Here is an 18,510-nt window from a genome sequence, read left to right as displayed (position 1 = left end):
TTGGCAGTAGAATGGCCTTACTGAAGAGCTCAGTGACTTTTCAAGGTGGCACCGTCATAGGATGCCACCTTTCCAACAAGTCAGTTTGTCAAATTTCTGCCCTGCTAGAGCTGGCCCGGTCAACTGTAAGAGCTGTTATTGTGAAGTGGAAACATCTAGTAGCAACAACGTCTCAGCCGCGAAGTCGTAGGCCACACAAGCTCACAGAACGGGACAACCGAGTGTAGCGTGTAGGGCATAAAAATCATCTGTCCTCGGTTGTAAAACTCAGTACTGAGTTTCAAACTGCCCCTGGAAGCAACATCAGCACAAGAACTGTTTGTCAGGAGCTTCAAGAAATGGGTTTCCATGGCCGAGCAGCCGCACACAAGCCTGATATCACCATGCGCAATGCCAAGCATCGGCTGGAGTGGTGTAAAGCTCGCCGCCATTGGACTCTGGGGCAATGGAAATGCGTTCTCTGGCGTGATGAATCACGCTTCACGATCTGACAGTCCGACAGATGAATCTGGGTTTGGCGGATGCCAAGGAGAGCCCTACCTGCCCCAATGCATAGTGCCAACTGTAAAGTTTGGTGGAGGAGAAATAATGCCCTGGGGCTGTTTTTCATGGTTCTGGCAAGGCTCCTTAGATCCAGTGAAGGGAAATCTCAACCCCATCGAACACCTTTGGGATGAACTGGAACAGACTCTTACACATACTTTAAAGGCTGCATCCCAAATGGGCCCTGGCACAAAGCGCACTATAAAGGGAACAGGGATCCATTTAGGATGCAGGCTTTAAAGTATGTGTAGGAGTCTGTTAAGAAAGCAGAAGTTTCACTGACATAGTATGTCCTACCTGGTTTCAGTTCCCGTTATTCTGTGGAGGCTATAAATGGTGTAGCATAATAACTGTAAAGTCAATTACTCCAAAAGAAACAAACAAGTCATGGCAAGGAAAGTCCCTAATTACGGCTACATGAAGTTGGATGCAATGCCGAGGTCATAGGGCTAGAGTTCTAGGCTGCATATGTTACACAAATTTTGTATTTTAAAAAGTATAATGTTTTAGATATGCAAAATACTCAAACTTGGTTGTGCAGTCAGCCTGGTAAAAAGGCATCCTTTTAGAGGGAGTTCTATTATGACCGTGTACGGGGCATGCGCGTTTCTCCAAGGCCAGTTTCCATAGCAGTGGTCGCACCGCGAGATAAGTTCTCCAAGTTATGATGATTGACTGACACCCACCGTGCGAGCTTCTTTGATATGGATCTTACTATGGACTTACGTACGTTACATTTTATATAGCCTAGTAGCCTTCCTAATTGTTTCCTGCCCAATTGATTCAGTGCGCTTTTGCGTTTTGGCAAGAGACTGTAGCTGAGACAAAAGTCCGACTGATTGGGTAAAACAAACAATTATGGGCAATCAAGACGGTTAATTCTGCTTCTTAATTTAAGCAAATATTTATTTTGGTCATCACAGTGTGCTTTTCGTTTTTGAACGCCATCCGACAAAAGTAAGTAATTTTCTAATAATTTTGAATACACTTTACAGATGTAAAAAGGTCAACTTCAATAGCTTATTTGATATGTGTATAATCAGTGTATGTATTTTATGTTTGCAGTTGTGCACGTTGGTGTTTTGGAAAATGGTTAGTTCTGATTGTGGTGTTTGCGTTGTTGAGTGTGTGACTGACAGATGATGAACACAACGCATCATGGAACATTCGCAGTTAAACGTCCGGTTGGTGCATTTTGTTATGGCTTCTATATATTAAAGCCATTTGACTCTCTATACATTTTCCTGTCTCGATTTATGTTTCAACTATTGTGGGAACTAGGGCTACATTATTTGCCTAGCAAAACAGTGTAGTCGGAGAAACCATCCGATTGGCAGGAGCGCAAATAAGAAGCCTGGGTCCTATTCATTAGTCCACACCGGAGCAAAACGTTTTGCAACTGCAAACGAAAACGAGGGTTTAGTCCAGACTAGTCTTTCCCAGTTTCAGTACATTTTCTTCCGTGTGGCGCTTAATGAATACACCACAGGGATTTATTACTGAATTTGCTAGGCAACCGAATTTCAACCCCTGTCAATGAACTCAGGAGGCAGACAGGATCATACGCCCATGTCAAAGCGCTGGCTCATGCCCAGGTGTGCCAAATTTAAGATGATGACCAAACGATTAGCTCTACAGCATCATCATTTTTCATGCACTAACATTCTGACAATTGAATTTTGAGAATAAAGAGAAAGGTCATTAGGATTTTGACAGCTTAGTGGAGAAGGTAAGACGAGGAAGGGACCATTTTAAGTCAGATATAACGATAGAAACATAGTGGCATAGGAGGAGTTTGTCCGCGTAAATGTCATAGAAAAAGTTCAGCTTTGATTGGGAAAGGTTAAAATGTTGTGCCTGCCTGACTGCTCAAAGCAATATCCTCCTTGTGAAACGAACTTCTGTTTTTAAAAACCCGATAGTCCAAAGAAAAGGAAGTAGATTTGTTTTCATCTTAACCAAAACCGTCCAGAAGGGTTGGATATTATGACCACAGTTGTGTCCGTCCCAAATGGCACCCTGTTCTTTATATAGGGCACTACACTCGACTAGAGCGCTATGGGTCCTGGTCAGAAATAGTGTAATATATAGGGAATCGGGTGCCATTTGGGACTTCGGCCCAGAGTGTTTAGATATTATGCTGAACCGCTATGGACACTGTGAGAAAAGCTGTTAATACAGGATGGTTGTGGGGGATGGTAACGATGCCGTCATGCTCCAACTCAACTAATTTCCCTGGCAAATGTAACCGCAGCCTACCAAGTGTGGCATCATGCATTCTAAAAGAGACACAAAACATCCCTTTCACTTTTGGTGTGATGATGGAAGGGGGGGGGGGGGGGCAAGTTGTCCTTGGTCATTTGACACAAAAAATGAAGAACTTTGGATCCTAGTCATCATAGACTCTAACCAGGGTCCTAGTTATCATAGTCTATAACCAAACCAGGGTCCTAGTCAATATAGTCTATAACCAGGGTCCTAGTCATCATAGTCTATAACCAGGGTCCTAGTCATTATAGTCTATAACCAGGGTCCTAGTCATTATAGTCTATAACCAGGGTCCTAGTCATTATAGTCTATAACCAGGGTCCTAGTCATCATAGACTATAACCAGGGTCCTAGTTATCATAGTCTATAACCAAACCAGGGTCCTAGTCAATATAGTCTATAACCAGGGTCCTAGTCATCATAGTCTATAACCAAACCAGGGTCCTAGTCAATATAGTCTATAACCAGGGTCCTAGTCATCATAGTCTATAACCAGGGTCCTAGTCATCATAGTCTACAACCAGGGTCCTAGTCATCATAGACTATAACCAGGGTTGTAGCCTATAACCAGGGTTGTAGTCTATAACCAGGGTTCTAGTCTATAACCAGGGTCCTAGTCATCATAGACTATAACCAGGGTTGTAGCCTATAACCAGGGTTGTAGTATAACCAGGGTTGTAGTCTATAACCAGGGTCCTAGTCAGCATAGTCAAAACCAGGGTCCTAGTCAGCATAGTCTATAACCAGGGTCCTAGTCATCATAGTATATAACCAGGGTCCTAGTCATTATAGTTTATAACCAGGGTCCTAGTCATTATAGTCTATAACCAGGGTCCTAGTCATTATAGTTTATAACCAGGGTCCTAGTCATTATAGTCTATAACCAGGGTCCTAGTCATCATAGACTATAACCAGGGTCCTAGTCATCATAGTCTATAACCAAACCAGGGTCCTAGTCAATATAGTCTATAACCAGGGTCCTAGTCATCATAGTCTATAACCAGGGTCCTAGTCATCATAGTCTATAACCAGGGTCCTAGTCATCATAGACTATAACCAGGGTCCTAGTCATCATAGTCTATAACCAAACCAGGGTCCTAGTCAATATAGTCTATAACCAGGGTCCTAGTCATCATAGTCTATAACCAGGGTCCTAGTCATCATAGTATATAACCAGGGTCCTAGTCATCATAGACTATAACCAGGGTTGTAGCCTATAACCAGGGTTGTAGTCTATAACCAGGGTTGTAGTCTATAACCAGGGTCCAAGTCATCATAGACTATAACCAGGGTTGTAGCCTATAACCAGGGTTGTAGTATAACCAGGGTTGTAGTCTATAACCAGGGTCCTAGTCAGCATAGTCTATAACCAGGGTCCTAGTCATCATAGTCTATAACCAGGGTCCTAGTCATCATAGTCTATAACCAGGGTCCTAGTCAGCATAGTCAAAACCAGGGTCCTAGTCAGCATAGTCTATAACCAGGGTCCTAGTCAGCATAGTCTATAACCAGGGTCCTAGTCATCATAGTCTATAACCAGGGTCTATAACCAGGGTCCTAGTCATCATAGTCTATTACCAGGGTCCTAATCATCATAGACTATAACCAGGGTTCTAGGCACCATAGTCTATAACCAGAGGTTTTCCTGGTCAGGTATTGTGTTCAGGAGAAATGCCTGGGATGTGTCCCAAATGGCACACTAGTCTCTATATAGTGCACTACAGACAGAGCACTATGGGTCCTGGTTTAAAGTAGTGCACTGAATAGGGGCGGCAGGGTAGCCTAGTGGTTGGACTAGTAACCGGAAGGTTGCAAGTTCAAACATAGGACCTTGATCCTATGTGTCGCTGTCTTCTGTGTTCCAGATGAGCTGTTTTGGGCGGGGGCTGAGGCGGACGGCCCCTGCACGCGGCAGCAGCAGGAATGAGCTGGTGACCCCCTCGACGGCATCTCTCTCCAGGGTTAACGGCTGGGCCTGTCCCCCTCACTCCTTCCAGCTGGTGGGATGGACAATATACAGCTACATGGCTGTAGTTGGCTTCGGGATCTATATCCCACTACTACCTTCACCCTGGAGCCACATGGCCTACTCTGTAACCTTTACTCAAGGAGTCAAGGACTCTGGGTCGAAAGCAGAGGTTGAAGAGGTTTCAAGGGAGCCTGGGGTCAAACACTTTCAAATACTTGGGCTGCACTCGATTTACTTTGCCTGGTAGTAGAACCATTTTAATTAGTTTTCCAGGTACAAGTAGAACCAATACAATTAGTTTTCCAGGTATAAGTAGAACCATTTGATTTAGTTTTCCAGGTATAAGTAGAACCAAAATAATTAGTTTTCCAGGTACAAGTAGAACCAATATAATTAGTTTTCCAGGTACAAGTAGAACCATTTGATTTAGTTTTCCAGGTACAAGTAGAACCAATAGAATAGTACCAAAAGTCATTCTCAACTCAAATAAGTGTAAATATTTGACCGAGGGGTTCAGGTCAGATGTTTTCTGCGAGATGTCTTGCTTGGTTTCAGTTCCTGAAATATTTCTGCTTTGAGTGAAGAGCAAGACCTATAAATTGCACAGAAGGCTTTGGTGTTGCCTTGCGTCCCAAAATGGCACCCTATTCCCTACATAGTACACAACTTTTGACCTAAAGTAGTGCACTATGTAGGGAATAGGGGGCCATTTGGGATGTAAGCCACTGTCATCACAGCTCTTTTGTCTTGATTTGACTGCAGTATGATGTCAGCTGCACCTCTTGTTTAAAGACGAGCAGGTTGATGGCAGAAACAGAAAGGGTAGATTTATTCAGACTTGGCACTACTACTCCTCCTCACATAGAGAAGCTTTTGTGTACCTCGATGGCTCTCCTAAAGGCCCCGTTTCTTATGTGTGGCTCTTCCACACACAATGGAATCTTCTGTGAGAAGATCATGAATGAGTTGAATGTTATATTATTCACTAGTATACCGTATAGTCATTTGAAGTCACTGTAAGGTCTGTGAAAATGACATCTGGACTGAGAGTGGACACATTGTCATACGTCGATACTGAATCAGATATTCAAGCTGGTTTGGATTCTACTATGGTTCATGCTGTGGCTATTTGATCAATCGTATCAATATTTCCCTTGTTAGTCCCTTGACCTTTCCACTATGCAGCTGACTGGCATAGCCTTCATTGTGCACCTGGTCAGCCATCTAGCTGCCGTGTCTATAGACCCAGCAGAGGCAGGCGTCCGTGCCAAGAAGAGCTACTCCAACCCACTGCCTGTCTTCGACAAGAAGAAACAACCACATGTTATCCACAACCTACACTGCTACCTGTGTAAAATCAATGTGTATGTATCTCACACAAGTCTCGTTAAAAAGGCCAATCTGGAATTGGTCAAATGTTTTCATTCACTTTTAAAAGTGGCGGCCGGACATTTTGTTCTGGTTTGAATTCAGGATTACCCCTTTAAAAGTATATATGTATGACCTGTTGCATTATACTATAAAATTGAGATACAACTGTGTTTTTTTTTTCTCATTGAAGAAATCAACAAGGTTGATGTGGTGTCTGTGTCTTTCTCTAGGGACCCGAAAGTGAAACACTGTGGTGTGTGTAACAAGTGTATTGAAGACTTTGACCACCACTGTAAATGGCTGAACAACTGTGTGGGGGGGCAGAACTACTGGTAAGAGGAAGCATGGGAGGATGGGAGGATGGGAGGATGGGAGGATGGAAGCATGGGAGGATGGGAGGATGGAAGCATGGGAGGATGGGAGGATGGAAGCATGGGAGGATGGGAGGATGGAAGCATGGGAGGATGGGAGGATGGGAGGATGGAAGCATGGGAGGATGGGAGGATGGGAGGATGGAAGCATGGGAGGATGGGAGGATGGGAGGATGGAAGCATGGGAGGATGGGAGGATGGGAGGATGGGAGGATGGAAGCATGGGAGGATGGGAGGATGGAAGCATGGGAGGATGGGAGGATGGAAGCATGGGAGGATGGGAGGATGGAAGCATGGGAGGATGGGAGGATGGGAGGATGGGAGGATGGAAGCATGGGAGGATGGAAGCATGGGAGGATGGGAGGATGGGAGGATGGAAGCATGGGAGGATGGAAGCATGGGAGGATGGAAGCATGGGAGGATGGAAGCATGGGAGGATGGGAGGATGGAAGCATGGGAGGATGGGAGGATGGAAGCATGGGAGGATGGGAAGATGGAAGCATGGGAGGATGGGAGGATGGAAGCATGGGAGGATGGGAGGATGGGAGGATGGAAGCATGGGAGGATGGGAAGATGGGAGGATGGGAGGATGGGAGGATGGAAGCATGGGAGGATGGGAGGATGGGAGGATGGAAGCATGGGAGGATGGAAGCATGGGAGGATGGAAGCATGGGAGGATGGCCCGTTTCAGTCAACGTTGACTACTAAGAGTTTGAGGAAATATTGTTTTGAGTATCGTTCTTTTTAAATGTAGTTTATTTCAGCCACTTTGCTTTAGCTTCTGCTTTGCTTGCTCTTTGGGGTCTGGGCCGGGTAACTGGAAAGCCCTTTGTGGCTCATATCAAAAGGACAAGGTTAAATCCAATACATTTGATTGAGATCAAAGCCACATTTCTCTCTGTTTCTCCTCCTCAGGTACTTCTTTGTGACGGTGTTGTCTGCTACACTGGGCGTCCTTGTGCTTCTCATGGTCGTCCTGTTCATCTTCATCCAGCATTATATGGACCCTGCCAGTCTCCGCACCGCACAGCAGTTTACCAGTGAGTTTATCTCCGCACTGCACAACAGTTTACCAGTGAGTTTATCTCTGCACCACACAACAGTTTACCAGTGAGTTTATCTCTGCACCACACAACAGTTTACCAGTGAGTTTATCTCCGCACCGCACCACAGTTTACCAGTGAGTTTATCTCCGCACCGCACCACAGTTTACCAGTGAGTTTATCTCTGCACCGCACAGCAGTTTACCAGTGAGTTTATCTCTGCACCGCACCACAGTTTACCAGTGAGTTTATCTCCACACCACAGTTTACCAGTGAGTTTATCTCCGCACCACAGTTTACCAGTGAGTTTATCTCCACACCACAGTTTACCAGTGAGTTTATCTCCGCACCACAGTTTACCAGTGAGTTTATCTCCACACCACAGTTTACCAGTGAGTTTATCTCCGCACCACAGTTTACCAGTGAGTTTATCTCCACACCACAGTTTACCAGTGAGTTTATCTCCGCACCGCACCACAGTTTACCAGTGAGTTTAATTCCGCACCACAGTTTACCAGTGAGTTTATCTCCACACCACAGTTTACCAGTGAGTTCATCTCCACACCGCACCACAGTTTACCAGTGAGTTTATCTCCGCACCGCACCACAGTTTACCAGTGAGTTTATCTCCGCACCACAGTTTACCAGTGAGTTTATCTCCGCATCGCACCACAGTTTACCAGTGAGTTTATCTCTGCACCACAGTTTACCAGTGAGTTTATCTCTGCACCGCAGCACAGTTTACCAGTGAGTTTATCTCCGCACCGCACCACAGTTTACCAGTGAGTTTATCTCTGCACCACAGTTTACAAGTGAGTTTATCTCCACACCACAGTTTACCAGTGAGTTTATCTCCACACCAGAGTTTACCAGTGAGTTTATCTCCGCACCACAGTTTACCAGTGAGTTTATCTCCGCACCGCACCACAGTTTACCAGTGAGTTTATCTCCACACCACAGTTTACCAGTGAGTTTATCTCTGCACCACAGTTTACCAGTGAGTTTATCTCTGCACCACAGTTTACCAGTGAGTTTATCTCCGCACCACAGTTTACCAGTGAGTTTATCTCCACACCACAGTTTACCAGGGAGTTTATCTCAGCACCACAGTTTACCAGTGAGTTTATCTCCGCACCACAGTTTACCAGTGAGTTTATCTCCACACCACAGTTTACCAGTGAGTTTATCTCCACACCACAGTTTACCAGTGAGTTCATCTCCACACCACAGTTTACCAGGGAGTTCACCTCCACACCACAGTTTACCAGGGAGTTCACCTCCACACCACAGTTTACCAGGGAGTTCACCTCCACACCACAGTTTACCAGGGAGTTCACCTCCACACCACAGTTTACCAGGGAGTTCACCTCCACACCACAGTTTACCAGGGAGTTCACCTCCACACCACAGTTTACCAGGGAGTTCACCTCCACACCACAGTTTACCAGGGAGTTCATCTCCACACCACAGTTTACCAGTGAGTTCATCTCCACACCACAGTTTACCAGTGAGTTCATCTCCACACCACAGTTGTGTGATGAGTAACGGGATGGGGCTGGTCTTCCTGTCTGTAGGTGTGTTGAGTAACGGGACGGGGCTGGTCTTCCTGTCTGTAGGTGTGTTGAGTAACGGGACGTTGCTGGTCTTCCTGTCTGTAGGTGTGTTGAGTAACGGGACGTTGCTGGTCTTCCTGTCTGTAGGTGTGTTGAGTAACGGGACGTTGCTGGTCTTCCTGTCTGTAGGTGTGATGAGTAATGGGACGTTGCTGGTCTTCCTGTCTGTATGTGTGATGAGTAACGGGACGTTGCTGGTCTTCCTGTCTGTAGGTGTGATGAGTAACGGGACGTTGCTGGTCTTCCTGTCTGTAGGTGTGTTGAGTAACGGGACGTTGCTGGTCTTCCTGTCTGTAGGTGTGATGAGTAACGGGACGTTGCTGGTCTTCCTGTCTGTATGTGTGATGAGTAACGGGATGTGGCTGGTCTTCCTGTCTGTCTGTAGGTGTGATGAGTAACGGGACGTTGCTGGTCTTCCTGTCTGTAGGTGTGATGAGTAACGGGACGTTGCTGGTCTTCCTGTCTGTAGGTGTGATGAGTAACGGGACGTGGCTGGTCTTCCTGCCCCTGGCACCCATGGAGACAGGGTCAGGGAGTCTCCTGGTTGTCGCCTTCCTCACGGTCATGTTGGCTACTGGCTCTCTACTGCTGCTGGTTCACCTACTGGGCTTCCACATCTATCTCTGTGAGTTACAAACTGGTCCAAGGGCTGTATGTATCAAGTGTCTCAGAGTAAAAGTGCTGATCTAGGATCAGGTTCCCCCCTGTCCATATAAGCGTTGTCATTAGGATCTGAAAGGCAAAACTGATCCTCGATCAGCAGTTCTGTTCTGAGACTTTGTGAATACGGGCCCAGACCTGGTTAGAATATTGTACATATGTGAAAATACTTTTGAATACCTTCCAAATACTAGATGTTATCTTGATTTAGTACAGTGGAACCGATGCAATAGTGTATCTGTGTGTGAGTTGGCATGACAACACTTAATGTTTCTCTCTGAGGATGTTTGTCTTGCAGTGTTCTAACAATACACAAGGTCATCACAACCAGACGCTACATACTGCATGTCTTCCTTCCTTCATTACTGTCTTCTCTTCCTCTGGTCTCTGCAGTGGTCAACAAAATGAGTACGTATGACTACATTATAACAAGACGTCGTAAACAGGCCAGCCAGCAGGACATAGAGATGGGTTTTCCCCAGTCATCTGACAGCAACGGCAACGCAGGACAGGTCAGATCCTTTGTTTCACTACTCCTATCTGGCCGTGGTGATTAACCAACCAGGATTTCTGGAAAAACTTGGCATTTTGGGAAAGTTACTGGAATTTTGCAACTCTAATTCCAATAGTTGCATGCAAACTGTTTTTTTCAATCCCACAGCCATGAGTTTGGTACAAGTGAGACTACACAATCATGTATTCTCAGGATCGATATGTTGATTTGATTGTTTTTTAGAATCATCCGCAAATGGAGCCCTCCATCGATTGTGATGCGTTGTTGTCAGACAGTGTCAGGTAGGTAATCCCACTAGGAAATCAAGACACCCATGCATTTGGTTATCATGTTCAGTGTTGCAAGACACAGGTACTGGAAGTTCTGCTATGCAGCTGTGGAATTGTAATCTTCCAAAGTGTAAAAGTTATCTTAAAGATAGACTTGTAGAATCACACATTATTGTAGTTATCTCAAAGATAGACTTGTAGAATCACACATTATTGTAGTTATCTCAAAGATAGACTTGTAGAATCACACATTATTGTAGTTATCTCAAAGATAGACTTGTAGAATCACACATTCTGCATGGCATCTCCTTGTTTTTTCCTGTGGTAGCTGCAAGAATCAGGAAACGGGAACTATTGCAAGTCGACCTTCTGGATCTTTCTGTACTGAGGTCAGTTACCCTAACCAAATGAAAGGTTATCACTAAACTACTTTTGTCATCGTATTCTAAAGTAATATTTGGGGTATTGTCTGTATGGAGGTTTTTTGTTTCAGAACTATCTGTTAGGACCATTTTGCAAGAAAATATTATAATAAAATAAGTCTATGTTCTTGTTCTAGTTGGACAACTTTACTAAATCATCAGAAAAGGAAAATGGCTTTTACTATGGCACAGAGCTACCCACCCAGATTATACCAGGTGAGTTTACCCACCCAGATTATACCAGGTGAGTTTACCCACCCAGATTATACCAGGTGAGTGAACCCACCCAGATTATACCAGGTGAGTGAACCCACCCAGATTATACCAGGTGAGTAAACCCACCCAGATTATACCAGGTGAGTATACCCACCCAGATTATACCCGGTGAGTATACCCACCCAGATTATACCCGGGGAGTTTACCCACCCAGATTATACCCGGGGAGTTTACCCACCCAGATTATACCCGGGGAGTTTATCCACCCAGATTATACCCGGGGAGTATACCCACCCAGATTATACCAGGGGAGTATACCCACCCAGATTATACCAGGTGAGTATTCCCACCCAGATTATACCAGGTGAGTATACCCACCCAGATTATACCAGGTGAGTAAACCCACCCAGATTATACCAGGTGAGTAAACACACCCAGATTATACCAGGTGAGTGAACCCACCCAGATTATACCAGGTGAGTGAACCCACCCAGATTATACCAGGTGAGTAAACCCACCCAGATTATACCAGGTGAGTATACCCACCCAGATTATACCCGGTGAGTATACCCACCCAGATTATACCCGGGGAGTTTACCCACCCAGATTATACCCGGGGAGTTTATCCACCCAGATTATACCCGGGGAGTATACCCACCCAGATTATACCCGGGGAGTTTACCCACCCAGATTATACCCGGGGAGTTTACCCACCCAGATTATACCCGGGGAGTTTACCCACCCAGATTATACCCGGGGAGTTTACCCACCCAGATTATACCCGGGGAGTTTACCCACCCAGATTATACCCGGGGATTTTACCCACCCAGATTATACCCGGGGATTTTACCCACCCAGATTATACCCGGGGAGTTTACCCACCCAGATTATACCCGGGGAGTTTACCCACCCAGATTATACCCGGGGAGTTTACCCACCCAGATTATACCCGGGGATTTTACCCACCCAGATTATACCAGGTGAGTTTGAGCAGACATTTTCAATTCAGCATGAACTTTTTTAAACGCCTACGCTGAATTTAGGTCTCCGGGTCTTTCCTATTTAGCAAGAGCTGTGTCCCAAATGACACTCTGTTCCCTATTTAGTTCACTACCTTTGACCAGCCCCCAGTGAATATGGGTCCTGGTCAAAAGTAGTGCACTGCATAGGGAATATGGTGGAATTTGGGACACAGCCCTAGGTGATTATCAGTATAACTAATTCCAATCTGCTGGTTTTCCTCACTGACATGTTTTAAATGTTCTGTCTGGAAGGTGAAGTGGTGATGGATGACCCCTTGGGCTGGAGGTTGGGTGGAGGTGGAGAGGGCCCTAGAGCAGGCCCGTGTGAGGGGGGTCCCTTGCACTGACAGAGCTCATCAGTAGCTGGTCTCTGATGCTCTGCAGGTGGCCACACACAGTACCTGAGGAACTAAAGGCATTGACACGCCATAGTGACTGTCGGCCGTGTGCAGTACAGTAGATCACCTACTGGATGGTGACTAACTGCGGTCGATTCAACATGTCAAATCTTTGGGAAATGAACAAACAATGACTGTTGCTGTTGTCTGGTCAGAAGCCATGGAATCGTCCACCGGCAGCAGTATTGACCCAGCACAGCACTGAAGCCACCGTGATGCGTCCAACGGACCTCCTGCTGTTGCCTATGACGATCACCACTTGAAACTGGAAATGGACATTTTTATAATTGATTATTTTAATCGGATGTTTACACTGAGTGACGGGAAGGACATTTATATTGCAGCAATTGTATGTATTTTATCTGGGGAGTTAAATAATTGTTTTACCTATGTTTTATTAGTTAATTTAGCCATATCAGATCATAATGTTCTTGCCTGAATTTTAAAAAATTAAATGTGTAAACACACCGTACAAACTCTTGACTGAAATGTTCCATTCCCTAGTTAACCACACAGTGGCGCTACTGAGACTCCTTGAACTACAATAAATCTCATTCATTTATACCCTATGTATTATCCAGGCAATGAAGTGACAGAGCATTTGTCATTCCTAAGAAACATTTCCTGGAGCTGTAAATTGAGTGTCTTGGATAATCCATGAGTGCTGTACAGTGGTGGCTGGTAGCACTTTAAATGGGGAGGACACGGATCATAGTGATGGATGAAAAGGAATGAATGTATTTTGTTTGATACCATTCCGTTCACTCCATTCCAGACATTATTATGAGGCGCCCTCCTCTCACCAGCCTCCTCTGGTGCTGTTTCACCACCAGCCTGCCTGGCCCCAGTGGACACTGCGTTATATCATCTCCAGTTCTACATGTTAAATCATTACCACTAGTTGTATAACCCTTTAAAGAGGTCTATGCCGTGAGTGGACAAGATCAGAGAATTAACCATACCTAGAAATCAACTGACCCACAGAGGTTAGATGGGGGGCAGAGTGATACAATTACAGAGACGTTGAGACTTTGATTTTCAAGTCTCATGTGTGTTCCAAGCAGAACTGTTGACGTTGAAGGAAGGAGAGGGTTCTGTCCTAATCTCTATCTTTTAGGGAATATCTTATTTCCCTAGAGAGAGGATGCATCCCAAATGACACCCTATAAGCCCTGATTAACAGAAGTGCACTAAAGGAATAGGGTGCCATTTGGGATGCAAATTGTATCTTTGAGGAAAATCTTCTTTCCCTAGAGAGAGAATCCCACAGGCCATGTGTTGACCAGCCCACACAAGACATCCTGTACCCGGACTAGAGCCAGGGTGTATTTCCTGGAGAAAATATGTTTTTATTTTCTAATCTTTTTATATACATGTCATGACCTTTGACCTTAGTGTTGTGCTACTGCTTTCTCACTCTGCCTGTACTGTCTCTTTATTGTGGAATACATTTCACTCAGAATGTATATTCTGAAGTATTACATTATTGGATGGGAGTACAATGGATTGATTAGCAGCAGCTACTACAGGTGAAAGTACAATCACCTCACTGGCTGATCTAACATTTGATAGATGGTTTAGAAGCCCCCCCGAATACGCCATACTGCAAAAGAGCATGACAGAACAGAGATTCCCACGGAACGGAAGGAATTCACTTATCCTATTATGGATAAAACAAAACAACGTCCTGCATCACCTTCATGAGAATAGATTGATGTTTACACGAGTGGTAGGAGTGCTGCAGCCAATCAGTGGCCTGGATTTCTCCCCGCATTTCTTTCTGGGAGGCGAACAGCAAGACAGGCATTTGAGATTCTATATAGCGGGAGAATATAGTGTTGGCAATGCTCTTTCAACCTCCAACATTCCTCGACATGCAGTTATGATTTTGTGGAATTGACAACAAAGAACAGTGGATTGGAGAAGGATTGAGATATCAGGTAAATGGGTTATTTTACAGAGGTGGTCAAATATTTTTGGCAAAAGAACAGCTATTGATGTTGACAGGTTATTTGTTTTGGTGTTCGCTTATTTTGACACTGACACAGTCCGGTTCAATGCCTTTTTATAAATATGCAACTTGATAGCTACAAATGTAAATGTATTTCAATATTTCATTGCACTAAATGATGTTGTGCATTATATGCAGGAAGTCGCTTGATTGTCAAATATGCTTTCGTTTTTCCCTCATTTGAAAGCTTCTGGTCTTTTACGCCGTTTGGTTCTGGAATTATGCATTGCATAATGGTGTATCGTTTACTGAATTGTAGACGCTGTCAATGGTGTATACGCATATTCAATGTATTGCCAGGTATTGCGTTATGCACTGGCAAGTGGCAATAGAAGAGCGGCGACTGCAGCCTGTGCATGGTCACAATAACAATGGTCACGTGCCACTGTGGACTATTCCAGAGACCACTACTGGAGCATGCATTTCTGCACATTTGCAAGTTTATGTAACCAGTCTCGCGCATGAAACACGCTCATACTGCATTACACAACTTCCGTACTGTCAACTTAAACAAAACCATAGTATAGTCTATGTCGTTTGTTCTCCCGACGTTTTACATGTGTTGTTGTTACCTTCTCCCTACTACCTCAAGGTCCGTGATGACATAGGAGATCCTCTTGAAACTGTAGGACAGATCGTTTGTATCGAACCCTGCGCTGCCTTCTAATGCATGACTATTACATCATGTCGCCTGGACAGCCTAGAAGGGAAATAGTTGAAGGAAGCTTTTTTGGAATTATAATATTATCATACATACAAACTACCGCAAGGATGCATGACGCCCATTTACCCAGTTCTCTTCCTTATTCTGTTTCTGTACTCTTTAGGCGTACGTCGATTTTATTGCGTCAAAGATTCTACCTATATCTTGTAACATGATGATGGTATGGTAGTGTAGCTGATGGTATGGTCATGTATGTTAATGGAAATGACAGATGCTTGGCAGGCAGCACTACACGTGTTGTTCTTACATACAGTATCTAGTGTTTCACAGTCAAGAGAGTTAAATGAGAGCATTTGCCAATCAGTCTTTGCTTTTGTCGGACTCAAGCATTATATAAGGAAAGCACTACTGTAATTAAAACGTTGACCTAATTGCAAACGTAGGTCAGATTCTACAAATAAATGCCCCAGTATTTTGTTCATAGCACTTCTGATTTACATGTGCGTTAGCCTTGTTTATCGCCATATGTTGTATTAGGTACGCACGAGGAGAGAATGCAGTCATCCACTGACTATGCCCCAGATTTCTCTCTTGGCTCTAGGTTGCAGTGCACTCTGGTCCGGAGAGCCACTGGATCCAGTCATAAACGATTACCGTCACGATGTAAATTAGTCTGTTTTGTTTTTCCATTCGTTCATATTCAGGACAGTGTGGTGTTATGAACGGTTGTTTTTGGTAAAAAGCCACCTTATGAAAGTGTGTTGTCTGCATGGTCAGTGAAAAAAGCCAAAGAGGTGGTCTAGTAGTCAAAGCTTTAAGCCGCCTCCTCAGGTGCACATGTACGATGTACCGCTGTCAACATGGGTTTGAACCCGGACGACTGCTCTTTAAGCCTCCTCCTCAGGAGCACATGTACGATGTACCGCTGTCAACATGGGTTTGAACCCGGACGACTGCTCTTTAAGCCTCCTCCTCAGGAGCACATGTACGATGTACCGCTGTCAACATGGGTTTGAACCCGGACGACTGCTCTTTAAGCCTCCTCCTCAGGAGCACATGTACGATGTACCGCTGTCAACATGGGTTTGAACCCGGACGACTGCTCTTTAAGCCTCCTCCTCAGGAGCACATGTACGATGTACCGCTGTCAACATGGGTTTGAACCCGGACGACTGCTCTTTAAGCCTCCTCCTCAGGAGCACATGTACGATGTACCGCTGTCAACATGGGTTTGAACCCGGACGACTGCTCTTTAAGCCTCCTCCTCAGGTGCACATGTACGATGTACCGCTGTCAACATGGGTTTGAACCCGGACGACTGCTCTTTAAGCCTCCTCCTCAGGAGCACATGTACGATGTACCGCTGTCAACATGGGTTTGAACCCGGACGACTGCTCTTTAAGCCGGTTCTCTCCTACCTTTCACCACTATCCAACGTGAAAAAAAACTCCCCACTCTTTTTCCCCACAAAATGTTTTTAAAAAGCCAGAGAAATTCAGCTCTTGTAGTCCTCTTAAATCATTCAGGTAATTTGTTGGTGTCACTGATGATTAGTAATTAGAGGACGCTGTCTGTTTCTAATCAGCACGCTACATTTTGAAATGTTTTAGTTTTTGAAATGTTAAACTTTGCCTCTCCCAGCCGAGTGATATCAATGAAAACACGTGGTTCCAGTTTCCACAATTGACTGGTGTGTACAGTAGTATGTCAAAGGGAACCCACTTTGTTCTGCATTCCTGTTGAAGTTCAACACCTTCCACTCAGCGCTGTCGGATGAATACATCCCAAATGGCACCCTATTCCCTATATAGTGCACTACTCTTGACCAGAGCCCATGTCGTGTACTGCATAGGGAATAAGGTAGCATTTGAGCCACAGCCCAGGCCTCTCTCCGTGACAGACAGGACCACTGCTGCTCTCATTGGGATCATTCAGCCAATGGGGTTGAATAAGGATCCTCTCTTTCATTACTCTGCCTTGTATCTTAATATGGCTTGTTGTTATGACCACAATAAGAACTGAGCAGAGATATAGTGTGACATATTGTTTCTGAAGCACAATACATTTGTGTCTGACACCAGAGGGGGGGATGGAGGGAGGGAGGGAGGGATGGAGATGTAACAGTATAACTTTACACCGTCCCCTCGCCCATACCCGGGCACGAACCAGGGACCCTCTGCACACATCAACAACAGTCACCCACGAAGGTGACATATCGCTCCACAAAAGCCGCGGCCCTTGCAGAGCAAGGGGAACAACTACTTCAAGGTCTCAGAGCAAGTGACGTCACCGATTGAAACGCTATTTAGCGCGCACCACCGCTAACTAAGCTAGCCGTTTCACATCCGTTACAGAGACACACAAACTCTAGTGATGGGGGAAGAAATCAATAGTTACACTTTGCAATATTATTCTTAGATGATATTATATCGATATTTGACTCCAAGTATCGATTTGTAAAAAATATTTACTTTTGTTTAGAACTGCAGGTTGCGTTAGCTAGCGCTAGTCGGCTGTACCTGAGCCAAAACTCCAGTATTTTTACTCTTATAGCTTGTTCTCCATCTTCTTCTTAAATAGTGAACATGTTTTCAGCACTTTAATTTCCCTAACTGATCAAAACTACTTTTCTCATGGCTCTCTCTTGTCTCTCTGCAGCAGACATGCAGTGAGGGGGAAAGTATTTGATCCCCTGCTGATTTTGTAGGTTTTCCCACTGACAAAGAAATGATCAGTCTATAATTTTAATGGTAGGTTTATTTGAACAGTGAGAGACAGAATAACAACAATAAAAATCCAGAAAAACGCATGTTATAAATGTTATAAATTGATTTGCATTTTCATTAGGGAAATAAGTATTTGACCCCCTTTCAATCAGAAAGATTTCTGGCTCCCAGGTGTCTTTTATACAAGTAACGAGCTGAGATTAGGAGCACACTCTTAAAGGGAGTGCTCCTAATCTCAGTTTGTTACCTGTATGACAGACACCTGTCCATAGAAGCAATCAATCAATCAGTTTCCAAACTCTCCACCATGGTCAAGACCAAAGAGCTCTCCAAGGATGTCAGGGACAAGATTGTAGACCTACACAAGGCTGGAATGGACTACAAGACCATCGCCAAGCAGCTTGGTGAGAAGGTGACAACAGTTGGTGCG

General features: G+C 44.7%; 2 protein-coding genes across 2 annotated transcripts in view; both read left to right on the top strand.

The window, feature by feature from the left end:
- Window positions 1–903: 903 nt before the first annotated feature.
- Window positions 904–12,777, top strand: LOC110505916 (palmitoyltransferase ZDHHC11-like). The gene is given in 13 exon segments (XM_090186952.1): window positions 904–1,269; window positions 1,467–1,500; window positions 4,677–4,904; window positions 5,966–6,144; window positions 6,382–6,483; window positions 7,438–7,562; window positions 9,648–9,803; window positions 10,232–10,350; window positions 10,575–10,633; window positions 10,950–11,010; window positions 11,181–11,259; window positions 12,534–12,610; window positions 12,612–12,777. Coding segments are annotated over 11 exon segments (1,218 nt in total). The 5' UTR covers window positions 904–1,269; window positions 1,467–1,500; the 3' UTR covers window positions 12,645–12,777.
- A 1,495-nt stretch (window positions 12,778–14,272) lies between these two features.
- The window catches only part of LOC149984796 (tubulin polymerization-promoting protein-like), a 30,540-nt gene continuing 26,302 nt past the window's right edge, over window positions 14,273–18,510 (top strand). The window contains exon 1 of the mRNA XM_090186959.1: window positions 14,273–14,619. The gene's annotated coding sequence lies outside the window, so the exon portion shown is untranslated. The remainder of the gene's footprint in view (window positions 14,620–18,510) is intronic.

Source organism: Oncorhynchus mykiss, chromosome 2, assembly GCF_057628025.1.
Source record: "Oncorhynchus mykiss isolate SJ-2025 chromosome 2, ASM5762802v1, whole genome shotgun sequence".
Classification (NCBI taxonomy): Eukaryota; Metazoa; Chordata; class Actinopteri; order Salmoniformes; family Salmonidae; genus Oncorhynchus; species Oncorhynchus mykiss.
This window is presented reverse-complemented; position numbering and strand designations above follow the sequence as displayed.